At 40.0% G+C, this 27,201-nt stretch overlaps 1 protein-coding gene across 2 annotated transcripts in view; it reads right to left on the bottom strand.

Moving 5' to 3' along the window:
• Window positions 1-498: 498 nt before the first annotated feature.
• The window catches only part of PDGFD (platelet derived growth factor D), a 232,636-nt gene continuing 205,933 nt past the window's right edge, over window positions 499-27,201 (bottom strand). The window contains exons 5-7 of one of the 2 annotated variants that reach the window (XM_079787023.1): window positions 23,983-24,181; window positions 10,404-10,618; window positions 499-2,993 (exon numbers count right to left, since the gene is read on the bottom strand). In XM_079787023.1, coding sequence (XP_079643149.1) covers window positions 2,868-2,993; window positions 10,404-10,618; window positions 23,983-24,181 — 540 coding nt within the window. In that variant the 3' untranslated portion in view covers window positions 499-2,867. The remainder of the gene's footprint in view (window positions 2,994-10,403; window positions 10,619-23,982; window positions 24,182-27,201) is intronic. The other variant, XM_079787022.1, reaches the window with a different exon arrangement.

The following is a 27,201-nucleotide window of genomic DNA, read 5'->3' as shown; positions in this document are numbered from 1 at the left end:
TAGCCCCTAAACTGGGCTCCCTGAGCTGACACCATTGACCCAGCAGCTAGGGTGTCCGTCCAGATAGATGGGGAAAGGTGTGAGAGCGGACAATGGGGAAATGGGTCTGTGATGTGATTGCTTTCAGGTCCTGGAGGAAGAGATGGGCTGTGAACTCTCCTCAGTGAGCAATGTCAGAGGAGGTTACATTTCATTAAAAGGCCGCAGGGGAAACACACATTCAGACAAAGAAGCAACAACTGCAGTAAGAGAACAACAAAGCCCGAGTCCCACCTCATTGCCTGGCTTCAGGACAAGGACAGAGTAAGAATCCTGCGGTCAGGGAACGAGGCTTATGCTCCTTCAGCATTGTAAAACCAGTCTTTCAGAAATCAGGTGCCCCACGTTGTCACTCCAACAGGTGCATGCATTTGTAAAAGCAAGTGTGCAACCTTGTACAGCTTTGAAAGCTGCAGTGAGTACTAAATAATGGAGCACTTTTGTTCAAAAGCAACATTTATTTTTCAGGAAGATAAGAGGGATATTACATTTGCTATGAGGGGGGAAAGCTGCATGTTACCAATATGACAAAAACAACAATCCTACTTTTGAAAATGGTTTGCCCTCTAAGAACATATTGAATGAAAGGCATTATTTCAGGTGCATTTATTAGGGTTTTGAAATGCACTTTGTACGGTGAGTTCTTTTAGTCCATTGATGGCAATGAAACAGATTTATTGGAAATACAATAGGCAACAGATAACCAAGGGAGACGTTTTAATAAAACACCGAGGAAAGAGAAAAGAAAAGTGAGTGAATCTGCCGGCTCACATTTCAGCGAACAGATAAGAAGCGCAGACAGGGCTTTCACTGGCTCCCAGCCTGGAACGTTTATTGAAAATTGGGTAAAACACTCTCATTTTTCCAACTTACAGACATGATGTAAGCTGAACAAGCGAACGTGATGTAACGCATTTCGGTTTTGGTACAGGAATCCGCTGTTTTCACAGGAAACTTGCAAATGGTCACGAAGGGGAAGAGGGATGTCTGTCTCCGCTATTGCTGATTGCACGCTGGGATTTTGGACAACAGACCAATCTCCGTTTCATCTTACCACTCACTCCCCTGGACACACTTCGAAGGTTTGTTTTCAAAAAGCATTGGCCTTTCTTTTCAAAGAGCTGAGAAGAAATGAGCTAAGGGCAGTTGAGGATTTGGTCCGGAGGGCACCATGCTTAACATTCCAAATAGATTGTGGTCACGCATCTGACACGGGGACTTCACAAGCCCCTGTCATATACCCCTCACTCAAATTGGGTCTAGTCAGTAGGGACCTGGACTCAGGAAAGAAATCGGCTCTCCTTTCTTCTTTCAAGGCAGCAAAAAAAACGTAGTTCTCTCTGAGGCGCCCCTAAGCTATCTTGATTTCAGGGTTGCTTTCTTAAGAGTCTTGCTTTGGAGAATGATGAATCACTTCCTACTCCTGGAGTCAGTCTCCCTTCAAATAGACAGTAAGGAGCCAGAGAGGAAAAATTTCTCTGCATAGCAGTGATAACCACTGATGCAGAAACAGTTTCCTAGTGGTGGAACCGGGCCAACCTCGTGCTCCCACAATTTGCAGAGTGGCTTCTTAGAATAAGCCCCATAGATTTGGAAAAGAACTAGAGACCCCAGATCTGATTTCACTTGGTTCAGAAACAGGACTTCAGAGATGGTGAGTGTGTACATGATTAGGGATTTATATAAATAAGTTTGGGTTGTTTTAATACACAAAAGCTTTTAGGCTGTAAGCAATCCATGATGGCTTGCCAAATATAAAATGCCGTTGTAAATCCATGTCTGTATATGGAAGAGACAGGAACACAGAAGCAATATACATAAAATCAATTAGCATAGTTTGGAGAGTTTGAATTCATTATTAAATATGGGTCCTATCAAGTATTCCATCAGATTTCCAGTAAGGGTAATACTTCAATGCTGAATTTTTTGACTTTCAACTACCCAAATTTTTCAATGAACGTTATTCTGAAAGGCTCATGCAAAGTCCCGAGGCCATTCTCCAGAGAAGTTACTTCTGCAGATGGGTTTCTGGAAAGAAACAATTAAAATTTGTACTACAGCTTATATTGCATCTTGTAGGATTATGATAATAAACCTTCTGAGAAAATTTTTTGAGCCTGGTGTTAAATAAATTTGCATGCCTCAGCAAGATGAACCAAAAGGAGACTTAATGACTTAATTTCCAAAGTGTCTGTCTTATCATGGCATGCTTTTGGAGACAGGTAATTATTGTCTACATAGGTAAGTATGTAGTTTATCTCATGAAAAAACATGGTTTGGTTTGTGCCTTTTCCCCAGAAACCATATTTTCCTTTTTTTATAGTTAGGATGTAGATATAAGAAAAACTCATCTTTTGGTTTTTAATATATAAGGTGCTTTCTTTAAAAGAGCAAGATTAAAAATTGTTTTGTGACTCAAAATTTAAAAATAAATTAACCTTCCGAATATTTCAAAGACATGTTTCATGTATTTACTATGTCCCTTATTTTGTCAAAAGACTTTAAGAAGCTAAATGACTCAAACTTATGTAAGCTCTGGTGTACCTGGTTATATATACTGAATAAACCACTTGGCCCATTTACATGTAGACATGGATATATCCTCAGACACTATTATTAAATGCAATTCTATATTTTGCATATGGAGGTTGATGATACACCTTTCCGCTTGCCATGACACTAACAAAGCTAGGCTGAAACTCAACAACCACTTGTACTCATTGCTTTGCAGGCTAGCAGTAAGTTCGGCTGCTGGTGGGAAGAGGGTCACTTGTGACACCCTCCTTAAACTAAAGGATCTTTCATGCTTAGTGCACATGCAGATTCTCTTATCGAGGTGGTCTGGAGCTGCAGATACAGTCACACCGCTCATGGTGATCCAACTGGATGTCAACGAGAGCCATGTACTTCGATCTACCCCTCCTCCTGAAATGGCCGGGATCAAACTTTAATACCTAGGACAATAAGCATATTTCCTGTTAGAAAGCCCTTAGAGTACAACTCAATAGATGTCACTTACTCTCTTTGTGATAGCTGGTTCTTAACCCTTTGAGAATTCACACATGTAATTATTTTTCCAATTATCAACTCCTTGAAGTGAAGGGCTCAACTGATCACGGTGCCTCCTGAATCACCTACCTGCAGTACCAAGATGACCTCAGGTGTCCTAGCATGTAGTTATTGACAGATTTCTAAGGACCTGCTTTGTCTCAGGTGCTGTCCCAAATATTGTCATGACAATTCTTCTGCCAAAGCATATGTTATGGATAAATAACAATACTGAGCATATTGTTATTTCTGTAGACAGCACAATGAATAAAGTCATGAACATAAAAGCTGGTATTGCTAAATTTTTTATTGATGTAAAACAATTTGCCCTAATGAAGATCATTAGGGCTAGTTATTCTATATAATAAAAGGGTAATATGCAAATTGACCAAACGGTGGAATGACTGGTTGCTATGACATTCAACACAGGAGCTGCCCCCTGGTGGTCAGTGCATTCCCACAGGGGGAGTGCAGCTCAGCCACAAGCCGGCCTGACAGCTGGTGAGCGCAGCGGCCTAAGCCATCAGTAAGACATTCCCTGAGGGCTCTGGGACTGCTAAAGGGCGCAGACTGGGCTGAGGGGACCCCTCCCCCACGAGTGCACGAATATCATGTACTAGACCTCTAGTAAATAAATAAAAATGTGTTTATGTTCTTACATATATGTTAATATGTAATACCTTTTATAATTTAAATCACTAAAGTTTTTGTACATCAATATTTGTCTATCAATATAGCATTTCTTAAATTAATAAAGTATAACCTCAATTTTTGATGAATACATTTAAAATATTTTTTTAAATTAGTAAGTTTCAATAGAAGCTAGCTCTTCTTTCCTGCTGTGCCTTCATTGAAGTGAAACATTAGTCATCACATCACACATACTTGGAAAATTATATGCTTGTTCTTATATACACTATATGGTCAGTTTAATTGCTTTTCTTGTTTATGCTCTTAGGTTCTGGTTAGCGGTTAGTCTTCACTTTTGATTTTGTTCTATCTTCCTCTTAGACTCTGAAGTCTGTCAAAGTACCATACAATTATATGGCATTTTACATTTTTCAAAGAATTTGTACAGATGCACTATTTCTTTTGCCCTCAGACAAACCACATCACATACTTGAGGAGGCATCCTATTTCCATTTTATAGATTACAGAATGGAAACTTTAAAGAAGGCTAAGGGCCCTCTGGGGACTCAGACCTGGGAGCTGGGCTTTTTCCTCCAGGCTCCTAGAACACTCTGACCCAGTGCCTCTCCAATGTGCCTACGATTTCCTTTTGTGATTCCTCGGGTAGACCAGACATACCTGTGCCATGTAAATATAAATTATTTGGACTTTATTGCATTAGGTACTATTAATTACTTGACTAATTTGTTCATAGATGAGAAAAGAGGGAGATTAAGTTACTTGCCCAAAGTCACAGAGCTAGTCATTAGTAGAACCAGAATTTGACTCATTACCTTATCCATGAAATTAAAACATTGTTTGTATAACTCAGCAGCATGCTGGAAAAATAGTAGCTGCTAAAGAAACCTCCTGGGTGAAGGTGGTGGGAGATGCCCACAATGCAGGAGGGAGTGGAAGTGCAGGATTCTTCCTTTTTACCTCCTCCCCATCTCTCCTCTATTCTACCTCCAGCAAACACAGGGGACAAAACAAGCCAGGGAATAAAGAAGAGGCCAAAAGAGTGGCCCATGCTTTGGACCACTTTTATTTATTTAGTTTATTGTTTAAAGTATTACATATGTCTCCTTTTTCCCTGATTGACCCCCTTTTAATCCTTTCACATTTTTGGAAGGAAATGTAAAACACCAAGAGCAGAGTTACATTGACATTTGCCCACTGCTCCCACGTTCTCTCCTGTTGGCTAACTATTAAACACAAAAGATGCCGCTTCTCTGTGAAAAAATAAGCAAAAGAAGCAATGGTTGAAGAATGGATTAATTACCTTCTGGGGTGTTCAGCAGCCCTGCCCATGACAGATTTGGTCTGAGTGCCTAAGAAGGGGTTAGAGGCTGGAGTCCTACAGCTTTGCCAAGAATTTCTCAATACAAATTAGCTGTTGCCCAAGACTGGCTGCATGTAAACCAGATTTGGGGGCTGGCAGATACAGGGGAGGAAAATGATTTATGAGAAGATGAGCATACGTTAAAGAAAGCCATTATGAAAGCCTTCTAAGTTGCAATGAGGGGCACCTATAAAATCAGCACTGTTGATTTGCTTTCTCATTCGATTTGCTTTCTCATTTGAGATGAGAGCAGAGGCTGGGCAGTGTTCCTAATTTGCCTCCTGACTGTTAGGGGGTTTTCCCTGTGTTTCATATTAAGCAATGTGAGCAGAGCGTATATGTGCTTTGCTGATAAGAAGAGAAAAATGAATTGGCAGACACTTTCCCAGACAAGACAGGAAAGCACTGTTTGAACAAAGTGGAAATTGGACTGCTTTGCTGACTGATCACAGGACCGATGTTCAAAGCTTTCAGACCATAGAATAGTCTTAAGTTCAGGTACACAGCACTGAAAGGAGGAAGAGAGCAAAGCTGATCTGAGAGATGGTGAAAAGTTAAAAGAAAAATAAAGAGCCTTTATCTGAGATAGCAAACTGGCTGGTTATGGGTTATCTGGTCACCATTAAAGGGAAGGAACCATTGAATTAATTACAGCCACTGCTGGACACTTGCTAATAGGAACCATCACAAAATGATTTCCTATTTTCCGAGCTGTGAGTCACAGCTGCAAGCACACACGCTGAAGTGAAAATTCACTGAGGAGCAGTCAGCCATTATGAAATATGGGTGAAAGTGGAAATCTCTACTCCTCTCCGCCACCTGGAAAGGCAGGTGATGCCAGGGAAAGTTGACTTTTACTAAATGGAGAATGACAGCGCAAGTTGGTAGCTTTCATAACACTACACAAAGCCAAAAATGCTCAGTTTGCAAATTACCATATCACAAAAGATATTTAACTTCAGTGCCAATAAACCACCAAGTGAATCATTGCCATAAAGCTATTACACTAATAAAACAATACCAGGCAGAAAAGCTATCTGCTGAGTTGCCTTCTTGTTTATTGGAAATATATATTTTAAAAAGGTTGTTAAGGCCTTGTAACAGTTCTCAAATTAATGGCTGACATAGGAACACAAGTACACATTTCAGGACAAATGCAATGTCTAAACCTGAATCATTAATAGTTCATTTAAGATTCTCCCTAACTTCTGAAGCAGGCACTATTCAGTACACATACAATTTCTTATCTTAAGATATAAAGAAAACACTTCTTATTTTTCCTTCCATTTTGACTGCTCTCATGTTTATAGATTATATGAAAAGTTGTGCATAGGTTAAGATTTTAAGGGCTGGTGGTCGATTTTTCTGAAATCTAAGTGACCACAAGCAAAAATACTTTGAGAAGGGATTGCATTCTTTTCTACTTGGGTAAGTGCTCAGCTTGCAGCAAGAGTTGCAGCAGAGGCGGCCTTGCAATAGAAGAACTGATTCCAAGTCATAAGACAGAGCATTCAATAAAAAAGACACGGATGATGAAAAGTTCAGCAACGTTCTGTTGACAAATTAAGTTTGAAGGTAACCAAAGGTTGGGAGCCTATATAAAACTCGCATGAATTTTGAAAATGCAATCTTGATATCAGTGGACATTTACTTCTAATAGAAGTTTTCTGTGAACACTGTAGGGTTACAAGGGGGTATAGTTAAGTGCAGTCCTACCTTTATAAAACTAAGTAGTCAAATGAGCTCAGTGGTTAAGCATCGACCTATGAACCAGGAGGTCAAGGTTCGATTCTGATCTGGATACATGCTTCGGTTGTGAGCTCGATCCCCAGTAGAGGGCATGCAGGAGGCAGCTGATCAATGATTCTCTCTCATCATTGATGTTTCTACCTCTCTCTCTCCCTCTCCCTTCCTCTCTAAAATCAATTAAAAATATTTTTTAAAAATAGTCAAATGATTTTGATTTTAGAGAATCAGTGGCTACATGTTCAGTTGACCCATTGGAGAAAACATGATGAAAGCCTAGCTGGGCGTCAGATTTCAGAGTATGGCAATAGCGCTGAGAATCATTCATGTCACAGATGGGTCTTGTCTACCTGAGGAGCATTATGCCCTAAGACAGGCTGGCTAATCTTTGGCAGGAAGGCGTGATGTGAAGCTAGATCTGGAAGGGAAAGAATGAGCGCTTTCTGTAGTACTGCAGGGGAGCTCATTCACTCACTAGGTGAGTGATCAGGGTTGTCAGAACTGAGGAAGCCAGAACAGGCTCAGAAAATTCCATTCACATCTGTTTTGTGCTTTGTAGTCTTGAGATGCTTTCATTCCCTCAGTAGCCCCAAGAGCTAAGTAGCACGGGTGTGATTACTGATGAATGAATTAACTTCTCTATAAATATTAACTGTTCCAGATTACATCTTTATTCTTTTGCATTTACCTAGCACTTCAACCACCAATTTGTTTATATTCCATACACAATTTCAGTAAGATGAGATTTTGGGGCTAGGAAAGAGTGTAACAGTGAATGGATAGCAGGCAACTTCAGGTCTGTCTGGGACTCAACATTGTAGGTTGTAAGTGAGGAAACCTGGGTCCCTGGGGGGTGGGGGTGGGGGCGTGGGTTACTTGGCTGGTCCTAGGTTGTCTCCCATGAGGTAAAGCTGGAACCAGAATCCACATATACTGTCCTGGCTCTCAGAGCAAAACAGACACAGCCTGAAAAGAGCTGTCTTATGGCTTCAATCAAGAGGGAGAAAGAAAAAAAAAAAGAAAGAATAAGGGGAAGTCTGAATAAGCTCTAGAAATGATAGTTCCAGAAAAAAAAAATAGAGTAGAAACTCTGAAAAAAAATTTTTTTGTCTTCTTGGTCTTAATTTATAATTTTAGCTAAATTATTTTCAGTAGAAAATACTTAAAGCATATAAAAACTGAAAGTACTATTCTTTTAGCGCAAGATTTTATTACCTCTAATTAATCCTCTGATTCATATATAAATATCTGCCTGTATCTCTAACTCTTATAAACTGTAATATGAAGCAATTTTAATATAAAATTCTACATTAAAATTAAAAGAATCCTGGAAAGTTATTTTTAATTCTGTGCAGAGACAAGAATGATTCTAGATGTTGTAAATGTGTCAGAAACAGGCCTGTGTGTTCAATATGTTTGCTATTAGCCATGTGTAGTTATTTACATTAATGTTAAGGTAAATAAAATGAAAATTTCCGTTTCTTATGTGTGTGACATAGATTTGTAACCACATGTTGCTAGTGAGTACTATTTTGGACAGCATAGATATGAAACAGTAGAATTTCTAGATATGAAACTAGAAATTCTAGTAGTATAGTGTTATATCAGCTTTGTGACAAAAACATGAGAGAAAGGACAAAGAAAATTAATTTTTATCTTTCTCTCTCTGCTGCTTCCTACCTTTTTCGCTGTTGACTGAATGGACATAGGAGACCACATGATGAAAAACAGTAAATGTTAATGAAAAAGCTCACCGTATTTCTAGGGAACACCTTCTCCTTCATTACACATTATCAAGGGAAGATGAGAACTGATATAATATAGCATCCTCTGTCTACACAGTATGTTTTCTGGACCCTTCCCCATTTAAAAATCACCACCTAAGATATCTTTTATATCTTATTTATTCCAAGAAGCATAGAATGGTTGTCAGGAAAAAGAAAAAATACTTTAACAGGATACCTACAACCTTTGAGAACAGAAAATAAAAAGATGCTAACATCGTATTGCACTGTGAAGAAGGCTAACCCCCTGCGGGAGAAACAGCACAACCTTCGAACAAAGCAATGATATTAGCTCCACGGAGAGCTTTAAAACGTCTCCATTTTATGCCTTAAATGCTGAGCATTGACGTGCTTGTGGAGAGTCACACAGGCCTGCTTATGCGATGAGTTCCAGTCACCCGTAGGGGTGCTCCTCTCTCGCCGAAACTCATTTCACATCTCATCAGTTATAACCAGGAGCTGAGGAAATTGGGCTTTCCTGTCTCTGAGTTAAGAATACAGACACAGAGCTCATGGAGTACAGGACGAGGATTTTTCCTAATGAGCCCAGCTCAAGCCTGCTGCCCTTCTGTGGGGCACTTGGCAGAGTGATCACTGACATATATCAAGGGCATTTTAGGAGTTAGGGGGGGAACAGGGCAGGCCTGTTAGTTCCAGGTGTGCAGGTACTGACTGCGTGATGCTGCTGTCTGGTCCCTTTGTCCAGCACTTGGCCGCCTGATTGTGTGTAGAGGTCTGCAGACTCCTAGAAGTGAAAATACTGTGACACGTGCTTCAAAGAGATGCTTTAGACAGCAGTTTCAAAAGACGGCAACATTGCCGACCTGTTTGTGTGACTGAACAAAGAGATCAAGACCCTCCCCTTCAGATATTGTTTACAGACATTTTATAGGTAGCAGCGATTGTGTACAGAGACAAGAAAGGAACTAAGGAAAGGACCCTGTCTGGGAGACGAGAGTCCTTTTAAGGGTGTATTTGACTCTGCCATTTCTGCAATGAAGGACTTTAAAAATCCAGCTGTAACTTGTAACTGAGCAGAGAGTCGAGATGAAAATAAAGCACTGCCCAAAACATCAAAGACTGGACTCGCATGTTTCTCCTCACAGTTATGACTAGGTGGAGAGCCTGTCACTTCCAGGATTACTTCACCTCTAACCTGGTCGTTGCATTCTGCATTCATCTTTAGGTTCCAACGAAACATTGTGAGATTCAGGCTCTGGAACTCCAGCACACGGTCCAATCTAGAGTTCATCAGGTCACACAAAAATAAAACACAATGCGCACCGATGACAGCATTCTCTGGTTATGAGGACTTTTTTTTTTTTTTTTTTTTCCTTTGAAAACTGTGTGGGTGGAGTAAGAAATTCTTGTGACTAAGAGGGTATGTTCCTTGTAGGTCTGAAGAGTGTGTTTTCTCTGCCGAAGGTAAGCATGGCCAGTGGCCTGCAGCTTCCTGCATTTCCCAAGTGGAAAAGGCTGCTTATGACACATCCATTTTCATTTGGCTCCAGAGTTACCGCCTAACTTAACATTATTGTTTTGCTGTTATCAGGATAACGAAACACTTTTACAAAGCTGGAGACTTCATTTAGGGAGCACTGTCTATTTTTTTGTTTTGTTTTGGTGGATACTGATAAAAAGCAACTCAAACAATGATTCCTAACAATAATGTTTGCCCTGCATTTTAGTTTATAGTTTAAAACATGTTTCTGTTTTATGTTTCACATCTTGAAAAACACATTTCATATGCAACACATTATTTGAGCATGACATACCTCGTGATACTTTTTCACCGTTTTCCCTGAAGCGCACTTGCAGGACTTCCAGTTGACAGTGCCACAGCCACAGTTGCCTCCGCAGCGCTGCACAAGGAGGCAACGTGGGAAGAAGACCACGTTGGTCAGCTTCAGCTCCTCTCGTAAGTTTACTGAGTAGTTCCTGGGAGTGCAGCTGTAACGCTTGACATCCTCATTGAGCCTGTCCAGGTCAACTGTAAGAAACACACGCTGTGTGAGCAGTGCACGGCTGTGAGCAAAAACACGCAGCAAGTGTTTCGGGGAAAGGGATTGAATATGTCTTTGGGATCTCAATTATACTCCAAATATCACAGGTGAAAAGTCTCATTTTTCTTTTGATCCTATGTGCCCTTCAAAAAAATAGTTACCATCAACAACAACAAAGAAAAACAAAAAACCCTAAAAAACTTGGCTAAATCTATATATTGGTTCAAATTTCCTTGTACGTTTTCTAACGCAAAAAAAAAAAAAAAAAATTGTTCTGAGGTTAAAATAAGCAAATGGCCAGCAATTTGAAATAATTGCCTTTATCTTAAAAATTATTCTTTATTCTAAATAAATCCTGACTGTAAGCTATTATTTAAATATAATTTGAATTATATCAGGGACAATCACACAAATATATTTAACCAGCAATGAAATTTTACAAGTAAATGAGAAAGGAAATGTTTTAGTTTATTTCAACTCAAAGGTCAAAGAAAATGTCATTTGGGGGATTGTGAATCTGATCTGGTGCATATTTGTGCATCGGGTCCTAGATGGCAGTATGCTTAGTGGTTAAGTCTTGGGCTCTGCAGGAAAGCTACAGCTGCCTCACATGGCTATGCCTCCTTCTAGTTTGAAAGTTCCTTAACTGCTCTGAACCTCCGCTTCCTCACCTATAAAATGTAAATAGTATAACTACCTATTTCACAGCAATATTTGAAAGATTGACTCTAGTGTGCATGGTACTCAATACTGTTTATTATTATGCATTTTTATTAATTTTGACTTTTCCTGCATATTTTCTTTTTAAAGTCAAATGGTCAAAAATGAAAAGAAAAAAAAAATCAGGCCTTCCTTCTCTATCTCTTTCTTTTGGCTCTTACTCTATACACATGATTGCCAGGGGGTATGGTTACGGGGTTTTCTATGAATGAAGAGCATCATCCTACATTTTCACATTTTAGTCACAAAGATGTATAGGAATTACATTTGTCTTATTATGTTATATAATTACATTTTAACTAGTGGTCTCAAAATCCATCCAGTCATCCATCCACTTGACATGCAAATCCTTTACTCTTGAGCACATACATGACCATGCCCTCAGGAGAAAGTCCCTTGTCTGCCCTATTTCCACACTATTTCCTAGTGCATGTCCCTTGTCACCACAGAGGCCACCCAGGAGGGATCCCTCCAATGTCAGTTAGGTATCATCAGGCTGACCCTGCACTCTGGCCTCAGGGAGTCTTAGTCATAAACCAAAATTGCTTGAGGAGCAGTAAAGAGTATTCTTTAGGGGCAGAGGTTAAAGGCTAAGGATGCTGTCAGTAGACTGCATCTGAAGGAAACCAAAAGAAGGCACTAGTGGGTGAAGGCACTTAACCCCAGGAAGTCAGCTGAAAGACTGGCCAGATGGCCACATGACCCCGGGAATAAAGAATCCAATGGGAATTGAATTGGTGCCCTGCCCCAAGCGTCTTTCCTATGTGCAACCATGCTTGATTCTCAAGGACAGGGGTTTTTCCCCAACTTTAATATGCTGAGCCCAGCAGGACATGAGGGGGCCAAAGACATGCTAAATAATTACTATGCATAATTTATTGCTTTTTTTTTCTTCTTCTTTTGTAAAGACATCATAAGTTTAGCTACAATCAATCCAGGTTTAAATTGAATGAACTCTGTCTTGGGAAAGGAACCATTTTATTGCTGCTAAAGCCCCGTAAATAACTGCAAGCAGAGCAGGAAGGATTACATAAATGGATTAAGAAGTGCAGCAATCATCCATTACAAGTGTCATCCTGATATAAATGCTGATGCTGGCCTGAGCTTTACCGCGCCTGTGGACAGGGCTGATGCAGAGGGCCAACTCTGCCGCTTGGGATAATGGAAGTATTTTTTATCTAGCACCGCAGAGGAAAGAGGTGCAATTAGCAATAAGAGGCTGTGATGTGAGGGAAGGCAGGGAGGCATAGGTACTGAGTCTTTCTGTAGTTCAGCCCTCTGAGTCTCTCTGTTCAGTACTGAGTCTCTCTGTAGTTCAGCACTCTGCTAGGCACCTTACACAAATGACTCTGTTTCCTTTCCCCCCACCCTTTTGAGGTGGGTATTACTTATCCAAAGTGAATAGTAAGTGGGAAAAGTGGAATGGAAACCCTTTTCCCTTTTGCTCTATTCTCTGTCACAGCAAGCAGCATGGGGGAATGATGGTACCCGATAGCTGAAGGAAGGACACCCCCACTTCCTGCTGCACCCAGCTTTTCTGTAGGCTGCTGTACTAGGACTGGGGTGCTGAATGCTTCCTCCTTATCTCTAGAATGTTTCCAAGACAAATTACAGTGCTTTCCCTATAGAGCTGTAGCTGAACCCCAAAGTGCCCTCTACAAACCAGAATAGGGTATGTACGTCTTACTTGCCTTAAAACACAACTCTGCTCATTGTGTAAGTTTACTGACGGCACTGGTTACTTCCGTTTCTTGTCCGCTAGGAAGAGGTTTACCGTGCTGTCAGTTTTATGCATCAACTCCCTAATGTGAGTTCAGAGCTGAGGCCCAGTGTGACTGCTGTAGAGTCCAGCTGCCCTGCTTATCAGGGGATGGAAACCACCAAGGCGCTCACTTTAGAACTAGAACTAAAAGGTTCTTCTGACTGGATGCAAATAACTTCAAAGCAAGATTGCAGACTCTCTGCAGGGGGATATTGAGTTTCCAGTCCAGGAAGACTGATTAGCAGTGCAGCAGAGCAGAGAGCCAGACCAGGGGCTGAGCAGCAATTAACACTTCCAGTGGTAGGTACTTCCCTGGGAAGGGGGCTGTGGTGTGAGCCTGCTGGGAGGGAGGGAGGCCAAGAGGTACAAATCCAGAGAGAAGGGCTGCCCTTTCCTTTCCTGCTTCAGTCTCCATGGCGGAACAGGATAGGGCAGCAAGGGTGTTCCAATTATATTTCAAAGGCCCATTACTTCCAGGCAACTTCCCTAGTTCACCCAGGTGTACATATGTTATAATTCCTCTTTTGCTGTCCTTTTGAATTTGAGTCTTCTTGCCTTTGCTTGGCTCTTCAATGTCAGTTAAGATGTGGGGCTGTGCCCAGCCAGCATGGCTCAGTGGTTGAACGTTGACCTACAAACCAGGAGGTTCGATTCCTAGTTGGGGTATATGCTGGGGTTGCGGGCTTGATCCCCAGTTGGGGGCATGCAAGAGGCAACCAATCAATGATTCTCTCCCATCATTGATGTTTCTATTTCTCTCTCCCTCTCCCTTCTTCTCTGAAATCAGTAAAAAAAAAAAAAAAAAAAAATTTAAAAAGAATATTTGGGGCTGTGCACTGACAATATGTTGGAAGGGCTGAAAGGTTTCACCGTCCTCAAGGGCTTCCCCTGGACACGTTAATCCAATGCGGGGCCCTGCACAGCGCAGCAGGAGCACCCTTCATCTGCAGCCCTGCCCTGAAAGCATCGCCCAGCCACAGAAGCTCCTTGGGCTGTGATAAGAGTTCTGGGCTCTGAGTATTGGGGAGGGAATGCGTAAAGCAATGGCATATTGGGGAAGGCACACCCTTGTTCAGTGTCTAATCCATGAGGGTTCCGGTGTAGAAGAAAGGAGAGTCAGCCTGCTGTTTTTTATTCTGACCATCTACATGACTAAGTACCAGATAACATGAAAAGTTCTGCACATATATGATTGCACAAAATTCCCAAATACACTATGGATTCCATACCATTATTGCCCTTAGTTTTAGAGTTGTGGGAATGGAGCTTTTGGAAGGGTAAGAACAAAAGTTGTCCAAAGCCACACAGTCAGTGGTAGAGCCAGGATTCGAATCCAGGTTTTTTCATGCCTCTTGCACGTATGAGCCTCTGTCTGAAGATTTCAAGGAGGATGCTAAGAGCAGCTTCCATAAGCCATGCTGGAGCCTTCCCTGTAGAGGACGCTCAGTGTCCAAACGACCCGGCTTTCTGGGTGTGCTGATAGGCACTGACCTGTCATTTTCAAGATGTTGTCAATTACATATACCCAAGCATGTGCTCCCGTGCACACACCTCCACCTACCAGATTATACTGGAAGGGTACACCATGTTCTGGCTAATAAACCAGGCAAATGTAAGAGAGCCTCTTTTTTCTTTGATATTGAGCAAGCAATATAATTCATTTCATCTTTTTCACCTGAACTGAGGGGACTTTTGCCTATTCATGATCTTCATTTTGTTTAATCATTTCCTTTATTTAGATGCTTCTCTTCCACTAAACCATTAGGTTCCAGGAAGCAGAGAGTTAATTGTCTTCTTATACCATCTCTCCTAGTGCTCTGCCCCCAGTGGAAGGACCAAATGTAGGTCATTTAAGTCCACCTCTTCTAAAACCATTTGGTTTCAACAATTAGAAGCAGGGTACTGCTGAAGGAAACACAACATATTTGAGTCTAAGCATGTGGGTCATTTTAGAATATCTGAAATAATCAATTAAAACCAATAAAAAATAACCTGAAGTCATTAAGCACCCCTGGATAATTGTTTCTGGTTTTCTTTAAATATCTATCTTTTTTTTACTCTGAATGACAACCCAGAAACTTAAAATCAATATTAGAGAGCCCTGGCCAGGTGGCTCAGTTAGTTGGAGTGTCATCCCACAGACCAAAAGGTTGCTGGTTTGATTCCTGGTCAGGGCACATACCTAGGTCATGGGTTCAGTCCGCAGTTGGGGCCCATATAGAGGCAACTGATTGATGTTCCTCTCTCATATCAATGTTTCTCTTTCTGTCTAAAAATCAATCATAAAAGAAATACATATCCTTGGGCAAGGATATATATATATATATATATATATATATATGTGTGTGTGTGTGTGTGTATCTATATATCTATATCTATATCTATCTATATCTATCTATATCTATCTATATCTATCTATATCATCTATCTATCTATCTATCTATCTATCTATCTATCTATTAAGATGATTTGAGAAAGTCTCAGCCATATATAGCCCTATTAAACAATGCAGATTTTCTTTGCAAGGAATAGGTACTTATCAACTACTATCTGAACAAATCAAAGTAATGATTGTGTTAGGTTAGACTCAAGAAACTGGAGTTTCATAATTATGATGTATGAAGATGATTGCCCCAAGATCCATGGGATCTAGAAGCAGTGCCACACAGGGTAGAGGATGGCATCAAGAAGGCTGGTCCCTCACACATATCTCAAAACTGCTCAGGAATTTGTCCTTTGCCAAATGGAAATTGATGTCACAATCTGTCATGTAAAATGCTCACATTTTGACTTTGATGTTACAACACTACATTTATGTTGCTTAGGGTGGGGGTGAGAGGTAAAGGGAATATATCCATAATTGCAGTATTTTTATGTCAAGCAACTAGAGAATCTCAGCCTTTTTCAAGGTTCATAAATTCCCCAGGAGAATTCATCATCTCTATGGACATTACAACCTCACTGTAATTTTCTATAAATCTACACATAATTGTGAAAACTCTTTTCACATTTCAACCCTAATTTAGAAGTGCAAGTAAATCTGGAATGAACAACTATTTTATAATTTTCAGTGAGGGAACATCAAAATATTTTAAACTTAAAATATTAAATTCCGTGACTTCATTTGCTGATTCTAAATGGAAACATTTACCACTTGTATTTATAGAAATCAACCTAAGTCACATTAAAAAGTTCCTAATTAGACGATTCCTAATTTTCAGGGTTTAAAAACATTGTTAAGCAATGAGTGAATGGAAATTTATTAAGTACCTACTATGTGCCTGGCACTGTGTGGGCTGCTTTCACAAACCCCAGTATCAGTGAATTCTCATAACTAAACCCATTTGATAGCGGAAACTGAGATGCAGAAGTTAAGTGACTTGTCTAGAGTCACTGGACATATAATGCAGGCATTTGACAAATATGTGCTGCAAATGAATGGATGAGTGCATGGATATCTGCAAGGCATTGAATTAGGCATGAAAGCAGCTCACACCATCAACAGGAACTCATGACCTGGGGGGATGTATAAAGCACATCTAAGAAAAGAAAAGTGAGAAAACAAGTTAGGAGATGAAAAGAAACAAAGAGATTTTAAATGTCCCTCTTTCTTTTATTTACTAGAAGATGACTAGTCTCTGAACTTTAAAAGCCATTGAGTTTCCCACAGCATGGGACCTGCAGCCAAGAAACCCAGATTGATGTCATGGTTCTTTATACTTTGTAGCTGTCACAGAAAGTTTCTGAATTTGTTTATTTTACATGTAAAATGGGAATAAGAACACTCTCCTGCTAAGGAATTTAGTCAGATTGAGTGAGTTAAGAGTGTCTGAAGCATAGGTCCAAACTCCAGCTCTCAGTAGGTATACCCCACATTATTGTTGAAATGAGTAAAACAGATCCATGAGGTAAAGATAAGAATGGAATCACCCCAACAGCTGAGATTCTGCAACTGGTGATCATGAAGAAAAAGAAGGTCATGTCCACCTTGATCTAAATGTCAGAAGGCAATGATTGTGTATTCAGCTTCATTTCATGGGCCTTAGCACAGTCCTCTGTAAGTAAAGACACTTAATGAGCCAGCTCTCCCCGCACCAGCAGTGTCAGCATAGAGAGTGCCCTAGGAAGGGTGTGCTTTCTTCTCAAGTCCATTTGGGTGGTGAGAAAAAAGATGCTGGGGGGTTCCCTGATGTTTCACAGAAAACATGGGCACAGGATCCACAAGGCAAACCTATTCATCGTTAACAAGAGTGACTGTGTGGAAAAGGCAAATTTGCCCACACAGACACTAAAAGTTACTTGCGATTTTCCACCACCAAATGGATTTTTCTAAGCAATTTGCATGTGAATCATAAGCCTAGATGGGAGGAATAATTGTGATGATGAAAGTGAGGTTAGGATCCCCATGATGATGGACTGTGTTGACTAGGAATTCCATGCTGTATTGGTAATGGGAGGGGCCAAGATTTTCTTCAAACATTTTATGCCTGTGTCCTCATAGATACGTATAACATGATAAACAAGAATATGGTTTTAGTCATGTTTTCAGGAAAACTGAATGAGTGGGGAATCTAGATACTTACAAATCATATGGATCATAAACAGTGCTGACAATATAAAAAGGCAAGATTTGTAAAGGAAACATCCAGCAAGCAAAATGGTGCCAGAGTGTTTCTGGGTAAATAGTATCATAGAAAAGTTTAATATATACTTGGTGATCCTATTGTAAATGTTTAATGAGTGTACTGGTTATGTGAATACTTAAATCTGATAATATTCATATACTTTGCAGGAGGGAAGAGAGCAGAGGGGTTCACAGAAATACCTTGCTTTTTTAATATTTATGTTTGTATTCAAAAGTAATGATAGTAGCTATCATCTATTGAGGGTGCACTAGGTGTTATATACTCTGCTGTTACCAATCCTAATACAACTTTGTGAAGTGGTTGTAATTAGAGATACTTCAATTGCAGAAAACAGAGGCTCAGGATCTATAAATGACTTCTTCAAGGCCACTAGTCTTAGGATTTGAGTTAGAATTTTATGCCAAGTTTAAATGACAAGGAATTCCATGCTCTTCCCACTATAGCATTCTTTCTCTTACTCTATTTCTATCAAATTTGTGGAAAACAACTTTAATATTGATAAAGAAAGCTTTTACTTGGTGCATATCACATGATTCAGGAAACTCAATGAAGCTAACCCTCATTCAACATGAGAACTTAGAAAATGAAACCCATTTTGATTTAATGTGCCCAGTACCTCTGTTTGTTTAATGTACAGATAGATAGCTACACAAAAATGATATCTCAAGGCTGACTTTTCAGATTCATCATCAGTGTCAGCCAAGGGCTTTCTGAAAATTCTTATACAGATCTCAAATAGGCAGATAAAGTTACAGACATTCCACCTGTGGTGGCTTTGGCTTGTTTCTAAAATATGTTCACATCTTAATGCACTCTGAAATTTCTTACCACAGAATACATCACTATTGAAAACTCGTATCTTCCGCAGAATACAACACTATTGAAAACCCGTATCTTCTTGGTTAGCATACAGGGGCATAACACAGCAGAAATAGCTGTAAAGACTAATTTAAAAATAAAAAGGTATTCTGATCTAAGAGAACTCAGAACCATTTCAAACATTTTGGTACACAGCACATTTATTTTATTTACTCCTCAGTTTCTTATGCCAGTTATTTACCAGTAAATAGTTTGCAAATTAAAGAGTTGAGTGTTTTAGATTTTAGAGATAAATCATATAATTGGTATTAGATCTGGATTTACAACTGTCTTAGAGTTACAGCATCTACTTAGAATCTGTAAAAATTATATATTTCAAACCCCATCATTTGGAATCAATTACTAACAATATATTTGATCCACTTGATATTAAAATACTGATTTTTAAAAAGAGGAGTCATCAATTTTGGCACATAAAAAGTAGAAACTAATTTTAAAGCATAATTATAGTTCAGAACTACTAATATGAACTGCATCAACAATTAACTCCATATTTTTATCCAACACTTAAACTGTGAAAACACTCTTCCTCCTTGCTATTATACATGTTGGATTTTTTTATGCTAAACACTCATTCTGGAAAATCAAGTTCTCCTGGAATAAGTAAAAGTACAGATTTCCCATTCTTCATCTCTATAAATTGCTTCTCAAGGAATTCCAAGTCTAGTAGAGCTTAAGGCCAATCATTTAATTTAGAAATGCCAAGTTTCACACTATGATCTTGAGTATAGAAACACTGCCCTTAAATTTAAAGGTACGTGTTTTATAGCCCATCACAGAATAATTTCAGTTAAACTTCAGTGGTCATACAATGATTCAAAGGATAATTGCATAGCTTTTATATTTTTTTTTTACTAATTACATGCAAATCTGTGGTAATACTAGCATTGGCAAAGTAAGTAGATGAAACTTGAACTTGACAAAAAATATTAAAACTTTTGAGAAGCTTTGAGGTTGAAGGCATGTGGTTGAAATTATTGGCAAAAAAAAAAATGGGTTTTGGAACTACAGTTATCTATAGATTTCAATTATCCATAGTAACTTTTCTCCATTACCACCTAGAAAACTTAAAGTTGAACATATTAACCTGTAATATTATCTTCAGTCAGAAGTTCTTATAGACAAGTTGGAGCTTATCTATTTCTTGTGAATTTTTAAAAAGTAGATCTTATGCGATGAATTTCTGGCTTCAATACTTGAAAATGTTATCTGTGTCTTTTCCTTCCTCTTCTCTCCAAACTTTTACTGTTCTCTTTCTTCCTATTTTCAACTCTCTACTTAAAGAGACCTAAAAATTCACTCTCACCAACCTTCAAATAAACAATAGGAGCAAAGCATAACATTTAATTTTGAATATTAACTCTTTCTACCTCATACATAAGGTCTTCACCCAGTGTTGGTGTTTCATTATAGAACCAGAGGTCCAGTGCATGAAATTCGTGCATAGGGGTGTGTGTGTCCCTCAGCCCAGCCTGCACCCTCTCCAATTTGGGACATACCTCTCACAATCCAGGACGGCTGGCTCCCAACCACTCGCCTGCCTGCCTGCCTGCCTGCCTGATTGCCCTTAACCACTTCTGCCTGCCAGCCTGATCACCCCCTAACCACTCCCCTGCCAGCCTGATGGATGCCTAACTGTTCTCCTGCTGGCCCAGTCACCCCTAACTGCCCTCCCCTGCAGGCCTGGTCACCCCTAACTGCCCTCCCCTACATACCTGGCCCCTCCCCAACAGCCCTCCCCTGCAGGCCAGGTTGCTCCCAACTGCCCTCCCCTGTTGGCCTGGTTGCCCCTAACTGCCCTCCCCTGCTGGCCTGATTGCCCACAACTACCCTCCCCTGCCGGCCATCTTGTGGTGGCCATCTTGTGTCCACATGGTGGCAGGCATCGTTGACCACATGGGGGCGGCCATCTTGTGTGTAAGAGTGATGGTCAATTTGCATATTACCTCTTTATTAGATAGGATTTACAAAACTCTGTGTTTGACCATTTGACAATTAAGGGGCATCTTAGAATCTTGCTCATTGGTATCAAGAAAAATGCCACTTTTGATCAGTCTGGGCAAATCAGAAGAATGGATATTTAATAGATATTAATAAATGATATTTGCTTCTGCACAACACCATTAACAGTTATCATTCTGATAATAGGTAACCTTTCACGGATCCTATAAAGTTCACAATTTATTTGATACCTAATGATACCACTAGGTATCTAGTTTTTCTGTTTTCACTCTTTACTCACTTCTCCCTTTCTTATACATCAGGATACAAACCACAAATTTGTATTTTTAAGTTCCAGAAGCTGAAACTAGCAGCTGAAATATTAAACCTGACTTCCTTTGCTTGTGACACATGCAGGTGGTTCAGCATCAGTGGAACGATAAACAATTAAATCAGCACATTTATACAAGTGCAGAGGCTGTGGTGACTTGCCAATGTTAAATGAAACGGTACAGATTTGCCTCAGGACGATTTTAAATAAGAGATTAAGAAATGGAATCTAAGCCAACTGGGGAGAGAAATGTTTACTCTGTCAGAAAAAAAGGAGAATGTCACCTTGAATGCTCTTATGAAGTTATTTCAGCAACCAAATGCTTTTTTTTATAAAATCCTCACCCCAGTATATGTTTATTGATTTTAGAGAGAGAATAAGGGAAAAGAGGGAGGGAGAGAGAGAAAGAAAGAGCCATCAGTTGCCTCCTGGATGCATCCTGACTGGAGATGGAACCCACAACCTAGATATGTGCCCTGATCGAAAATCGAATTGGCAACCTTTTTGGTGTATGGGATGACACTCTAATCAATTGAGCCACCAGCCTGGGGCAAAGGCATTCTTAATAAATCTATAATCCTTAGTATATGGGGTAGGTTTCTGTAAACATTAGAAAATAGTAATGCTGGATTATTAATATCATCAATATCACAAACAGTAATTGAACAGCTAAAATGTGTCAGAGCCTGTGCCAAGTGCTGGAGACATAGGATGAACAATCTCCAAAGCCGTAGCTCTCCACCATGGCTTCCTTTAATGACCAACCTCAACCTCCTAGGAGCCATCAAAGAACATCAACACTCCATCCTGTGCCCTTCAGAGATTCTGAGTCAGTGCGTCTGAGATGGGACTAGGCATTTGTAGTTTTTTTAAAGATCCTCAGGTGATTTAATGTTAAGCTACAGTTGATGCTCTTAAGTCATAGGATTGCATGTTCCCTTTAAAGTACAATAACAATGCAGTAGAAGGACATATAAGGGCTGTGGTTTCCCAAGTACTCTAAACTTTTTTTGGGGGGGTGGGGTGGGGGGAGGATGGGGTCCACAGGGAGAGGACAAAGGACAAGAAAGGCCTTAGCAAGGAAGTGATGCAAACATATTTCAGAATTCCAAGCACCTGTCGCTAGCTGACATTTCTTAAACAAGTACTAGGTGCCAGGTCCTCTTACTGGCACCACTAAGGATTCCTGGAAGTAGGTGCTGTCATATATCCATTGCCAATGAGAAGACGGAGGCTCAGGAAGGTTCAATGACTTGCTGAAAAGTCACAAAACTTGCAAGTGGCAGGGTTAGGATGTAAATGCAGACACCCTGCCTCAAACTTAAAATAATTTCTGGGTGAAAAGTAGTGAGTATAGGTGACTTTTAAATTTTAATATTTAAAAAAAAATAGGTGCAAGAGGGGCTGCCCCTTGAATAGCTATAGTGATTAAGATATTTAACGGTAGTCATATTTTATCATTTCTTTGTCCAATACCATTTAAAATTGTTTTTCTTGGATCTTCAAAACATTATGAATATTTTACTTTCCTTTAAGTTTACCTAATAAATATTCAGAGACGCAACACCTTACAGAAAAGCAGTTTTTCCTTTGCGTTGAATCCAGTCTGAGGCCTGGGGAGATTCAGTGTGAGTTACAGTTATGTGCATATGGAACAGCTCCACCAGTTAGGGCCACCGGTGACTCTCCTGTGCCGCCTAAAGTATACAGCGGAAGTGTGTAAGAGTATCACCTAAGTCATAGCAGCAGACTCAGGCAGAAGTTAACTAATTAGTTGCTTCAGTCCAAATGGTCTACTAGGTTGTGCTTACCAACAGAAACTATCTTCTAAAGCATCCCAGGTTCATTTCTTAAAAGTATCCCTGATACTATAAAGTATAGGAAACAAGCCCTAACCGGTTTGGCTCAGTGGATGGAGTGTCGACCTGCGGACTGAAGGGTCCCAGGTTCCATTCTGGCCAACCTTGGTTGCAGGCACATTCCTAGCAGGGGTTGTGCAGGAGGCAGCTGATCGATGTTTCTACCTCTCTACCCCTCTCCCTTCCTCTCTGTAAAAAAATCAATAAAATATATATTTTTTAAAAAGTGTAGGAAACAAGCTATATTTTAGCTAAATGCCTTCACATCTATGAAGCAAGCGAGCCATCTAAAACTTTTATAGAATACTTTAATGATAGCAAATCTTATCAAATAAAGCAAGGTTATAAGAGATTATAAATTATACTTTTATTCAAAAAGAAGAAATCACAAGTTATTTCTCCATTAATTTGAGTTAAACATTCAAATGAACTTTTTCATCCTAAGATCATATCACTCAGATATAGGACTAGAATATTTATTTTTGAAGAGCTTAAGTATTATTGTTTTAACTCATGTTTTCTCTGCCTGAATGTTCCTCTCTTCTCTCCTCATTATACTTTCCTGAATCTCCCCATTGAATAAACTATCCCAGACTTCTTTGCTCCTACCTGGGGATGTTTACATCCTGTGAACCACCCAGGACGCCAAGTACATGGTAGGTCCTCATAAAAAATTTGTAAAATAGACATTGAATGAGTAGAATTGAAATCTGCAGAGAGTTTTGACCATTGCTTTACCCGGAGCCTCTCCGCCAACACTGAGTCCTGGGCTAAATTAATATTCATCAGAGAGGCACTGGCTCTGCCCCTGGAGGCAAGAGGTCATAATTCTCACCTCCTCGCCATTGCTAATTAGCCACAGGCTATGACGAATTATTTACTTCCCCTGACTTTGGTTACTCACTGTTTATAGTGGGCTAATAATGCCTTACTTGCCTAGAATCACAAAGCTCATCTGAATAATCTTATAAGGTCATTTCTAGCTTTAAACTATGGCAGATCTTTGACTAACTCATACCTTTCTTAGTCCCATACAAACAACACAGTTTGGAAAAAACACAGAACTTCATATCAAGGTGGTGTGAAAAAGATATGTGATAATGGACTGACAATAATCATCCGATTTAAGTGAATTAAAAATGTTGCATTGCTAATCTTTAATTATTAGTACAGTTATCTACTTATGAAGAACTTCTAATGCTCTGTTTCTTACCTTTTGACTTCCTGTCATGGTATGACCGGCCTCGATGATGAGGGGTGTCCAAATATAGATTCTCAAGATCTTCTTGCCAGGATTCAGGACTGAAGTGCTTGAGCAGATCTTCCACCGTATCAAATTGTGCAACTGTTTTATCCAGAGCATCCGCTGTGAGAGTGGTGTCAGTGACTGATGGAGAGTGATAGGATACCCCCTAAGAGTGACATACAGCTCAGTGTACTCAGAAAAGGCCCATTGCTGTGAAATACAATAGTCATACAACTACATGGAAGGAAGATAAGCAAGACTGGGATTATAAGACATCATGTGTGTAAATATCATGCTACAGTACTATTTCTAAACAAGCACAAATAATTGGTAAATGATAACCATTCACTTTTTTGCAAATCCAAACCAGGCAGATTATAAAACTTCCACATCATCTGAATTTTAATCATTAAAAAAGACATGGGCTAGATGGAAATATTAAAATTAAGTCATCCAATTTCTTGGTTCAATGTCCCACATCCATATCCATATCAACAACTAATGGTGAGCAATTAAATTTTGAACTCATTCCATGCACGTTTTGCATATCTGTCCCATTCTCCCAGGGTTAGCCTCTGTGTCCCCTCTTTACAGGTCACCTAGCATTGCCGGTGTTGTGTGAGCAGAGTTTGAATCTACTCTGGAGACATCTTGATAAAATTTGGCACTTTAATCGGCTTATTTACTGTCAATAGGGATAATTAGCCAGGAAACTGGCTCTCTTGACTTCAGAGTGAAAGATTCACGTGGGAAGCAAATGTATTTTTTTAAGTGCTGCAGCTTGCTAGTGATCCTACGTGCCATTAAAATATTGTCAGGAAGACTTTTTTAAATGGTAATGCACATCATTGAGAGTCTGGAAGGGATTATGTATTTTTCCTTGAAATGTATCTCCACATAAGTTTCCAAACACTTACTTCACTAACCCTTCACTAATCTAGAGGTAAATGAGCCATGATTCAAACATCTCTGTAGAAATTCATGACCCATTAACAAGGAAATAGAGAGCGTGTGGTCTCAAATGGTTTCTAAATGTCTTTAAAGAAACTGCCAAACAAATAAGATCCCCCCAAGGGCAAATATCTTCTATCACTACAAGAAAATGGAAATTAACGAAAACTTGTGTTCCTGAAACTTAACTGTGGTATCCTATTGAGAATTAATATGCGCCATAGAGTCAGAGACAGTAAAGCCCACATTTATATTCTCACTCTCAGGTAATGTTTTCTCTTTTTAACCAACCAAGGGCCAAAGGTCTGTAAGCAATTCAATGATCACTTGCTCTGACAGGAGTAGTTGCTCTTTAGCGAAACTAAGTGTATAAAAGCATTAACCTACCACTGGTGCGTACGAGCAGTTTTCAAATATGCCCTGTAGTGTAGGAGAAAGCACGTGTGTTCTTCAGTGGGAAACATGAGATAGATGGGTGAAAGTGTCAGGCTAGCTCCTTACACTAGGTGTGTGTGTGTGTGTGTGTGTGTGTGTGTGTGTGTGTGTGTGTGTCTAAGCTGAACCCTGACTGAAGTACCTCATTTTTGCTTTTCACATTCCTCTTGGCATCGATACTAGAGGTAGATAATATTTTGATTCAGTCCCAAAATTCCAAATTTCCATTCAAATTGTATTGCCTGGAGAATCTACTGTCTACCTGGCTCATAGTCACCGGATGATTTACAATGAGTCTTGTATCACAATAATATGGGTCTAAATCCAGTAAACCAAAATAAGCTGGCCAGTGTTAGGTGCATGGGCATCATATAAAAGCTTTGGAATTAAAATGCTTCCTGGGCTTTTAAAATAAAAGCAGGGATATCCATCGAGTCATTTCCACCCAAACAAAAGCTTCTTACAATGGCTGTGGGGAACTCCTGCAAGGTGCTCCTGGGGTTGTTCTTGACTGTGCCTGGGAAGTGGAGTGTACCCAGATAACTCATCAAGAAAAAGCTGAGGGGGCAGGTGTCTCAGTCCCAGGAGGAGAAGGGAATAAATAATTTCTTTTAACGTTAGTCTGAAGAGCAAACCCAACCCACAGATAAAATGTGACACCACCCTCATGTGTGAGCTTTAGTGCCTTTTTCAAGTGTTGACTCAGGACAATGGACAGAAACATGGATGATGGTAAAGAAAATGTTTATGAATGACTACCTGACCTAAGAAACCCATGAGAACATTTTTGGTTGTTAGGTAATGATTTAAAACCTATTTTTGAGAGCAATAACTATTGGGGTGTGCCTCCGTCAATTGCACATTTTGATCTCATTCAGCTTTTGTTATATGTTTACAAAAACAAATTCTAAACCTAACTGAATTACCTTAAAATGATAATTTGTAAAAAAAAATGCTCTGAGAATTGTTAATCACTTTTGTTAACCACTTTCACCAAAAACAAAGTATGGTTTGTACAGAAGTTACTGGTAGGTTCAGAGGCCCTGCTTGTAGTAAGAGGTTCTTGAAAACCAGAATGCCGGTGGAAGAAGCCACGTTTATTTGGTCTTCCCAGAGGACTAACCAGAACCTGGATTTGGACCCAATCTGAAGACTTCACGGTCGATGTGGACTTAGGGCTGAGGTGCCACAGATATTCCAAATGGACGGCATGATCTCTCTCATTTAGAGGACTGGGATTATCCTGAGTTAGTATTGGGTCCTTTAAGCTTGCAACTTCTGCACTTCGGTCAGGACTGGGTAGACAGCCCTGAGTTATTATGTGTAAGAAGCTTGAGAAGCTGGAGGATGTCTTGACAGAATAGCATGCCAGGTCTTGGTTTCAGAGCCGCCTTTGGAATCTACTTTGAACTGTCAGTCTCAGGCTGCTAACTGTCCAAGCCTCCTGCCTAGCCCCCAGCTCTGCAGTCTTACCTGCCTTATTTTCATCCTCACCTGCTTGACAAGGATCGCGTACTTAGCTGGATTCAGAGTAGGCATTTTGGACTGTCAGAGCCACACAAATAAAACACTCTAACATCACTCTCAGAGACCTCACCGATCTCCGGCTCCGCTGTTCTAGTCCAGCAGCCATGCCCGGTGAATCAAATCCTCACAGAATCCAGAGCTGAGGGAATCCTGCCATCTGAGGCAATTTTAAAAAATCCCCCAAAGAGCAAACGATAGCATATCACTTTGGGAGAGTGGGGGGATCAACTCCAGTGGCTCAGCCACACCCACCCACTTTAGAACCAGGGACTA

Source organism: Cnephaeus nilssonii (assembly GCF_951640355.1).
Source record: "Cnephaeus nilssonii genome assembly, chromosome: 13".
NCBI lineage: Eukaryota > Metazoa > Chordata > Mammalia > Chiroptera > Vespertilionidae > Cnephaeus > Cnephaeus nilssonii.
The sequence above is the reverse complement of the archived record's forward strand: the minus strand, read 5'-3'. Positions and strand labels throughout refer to the sequence as shown.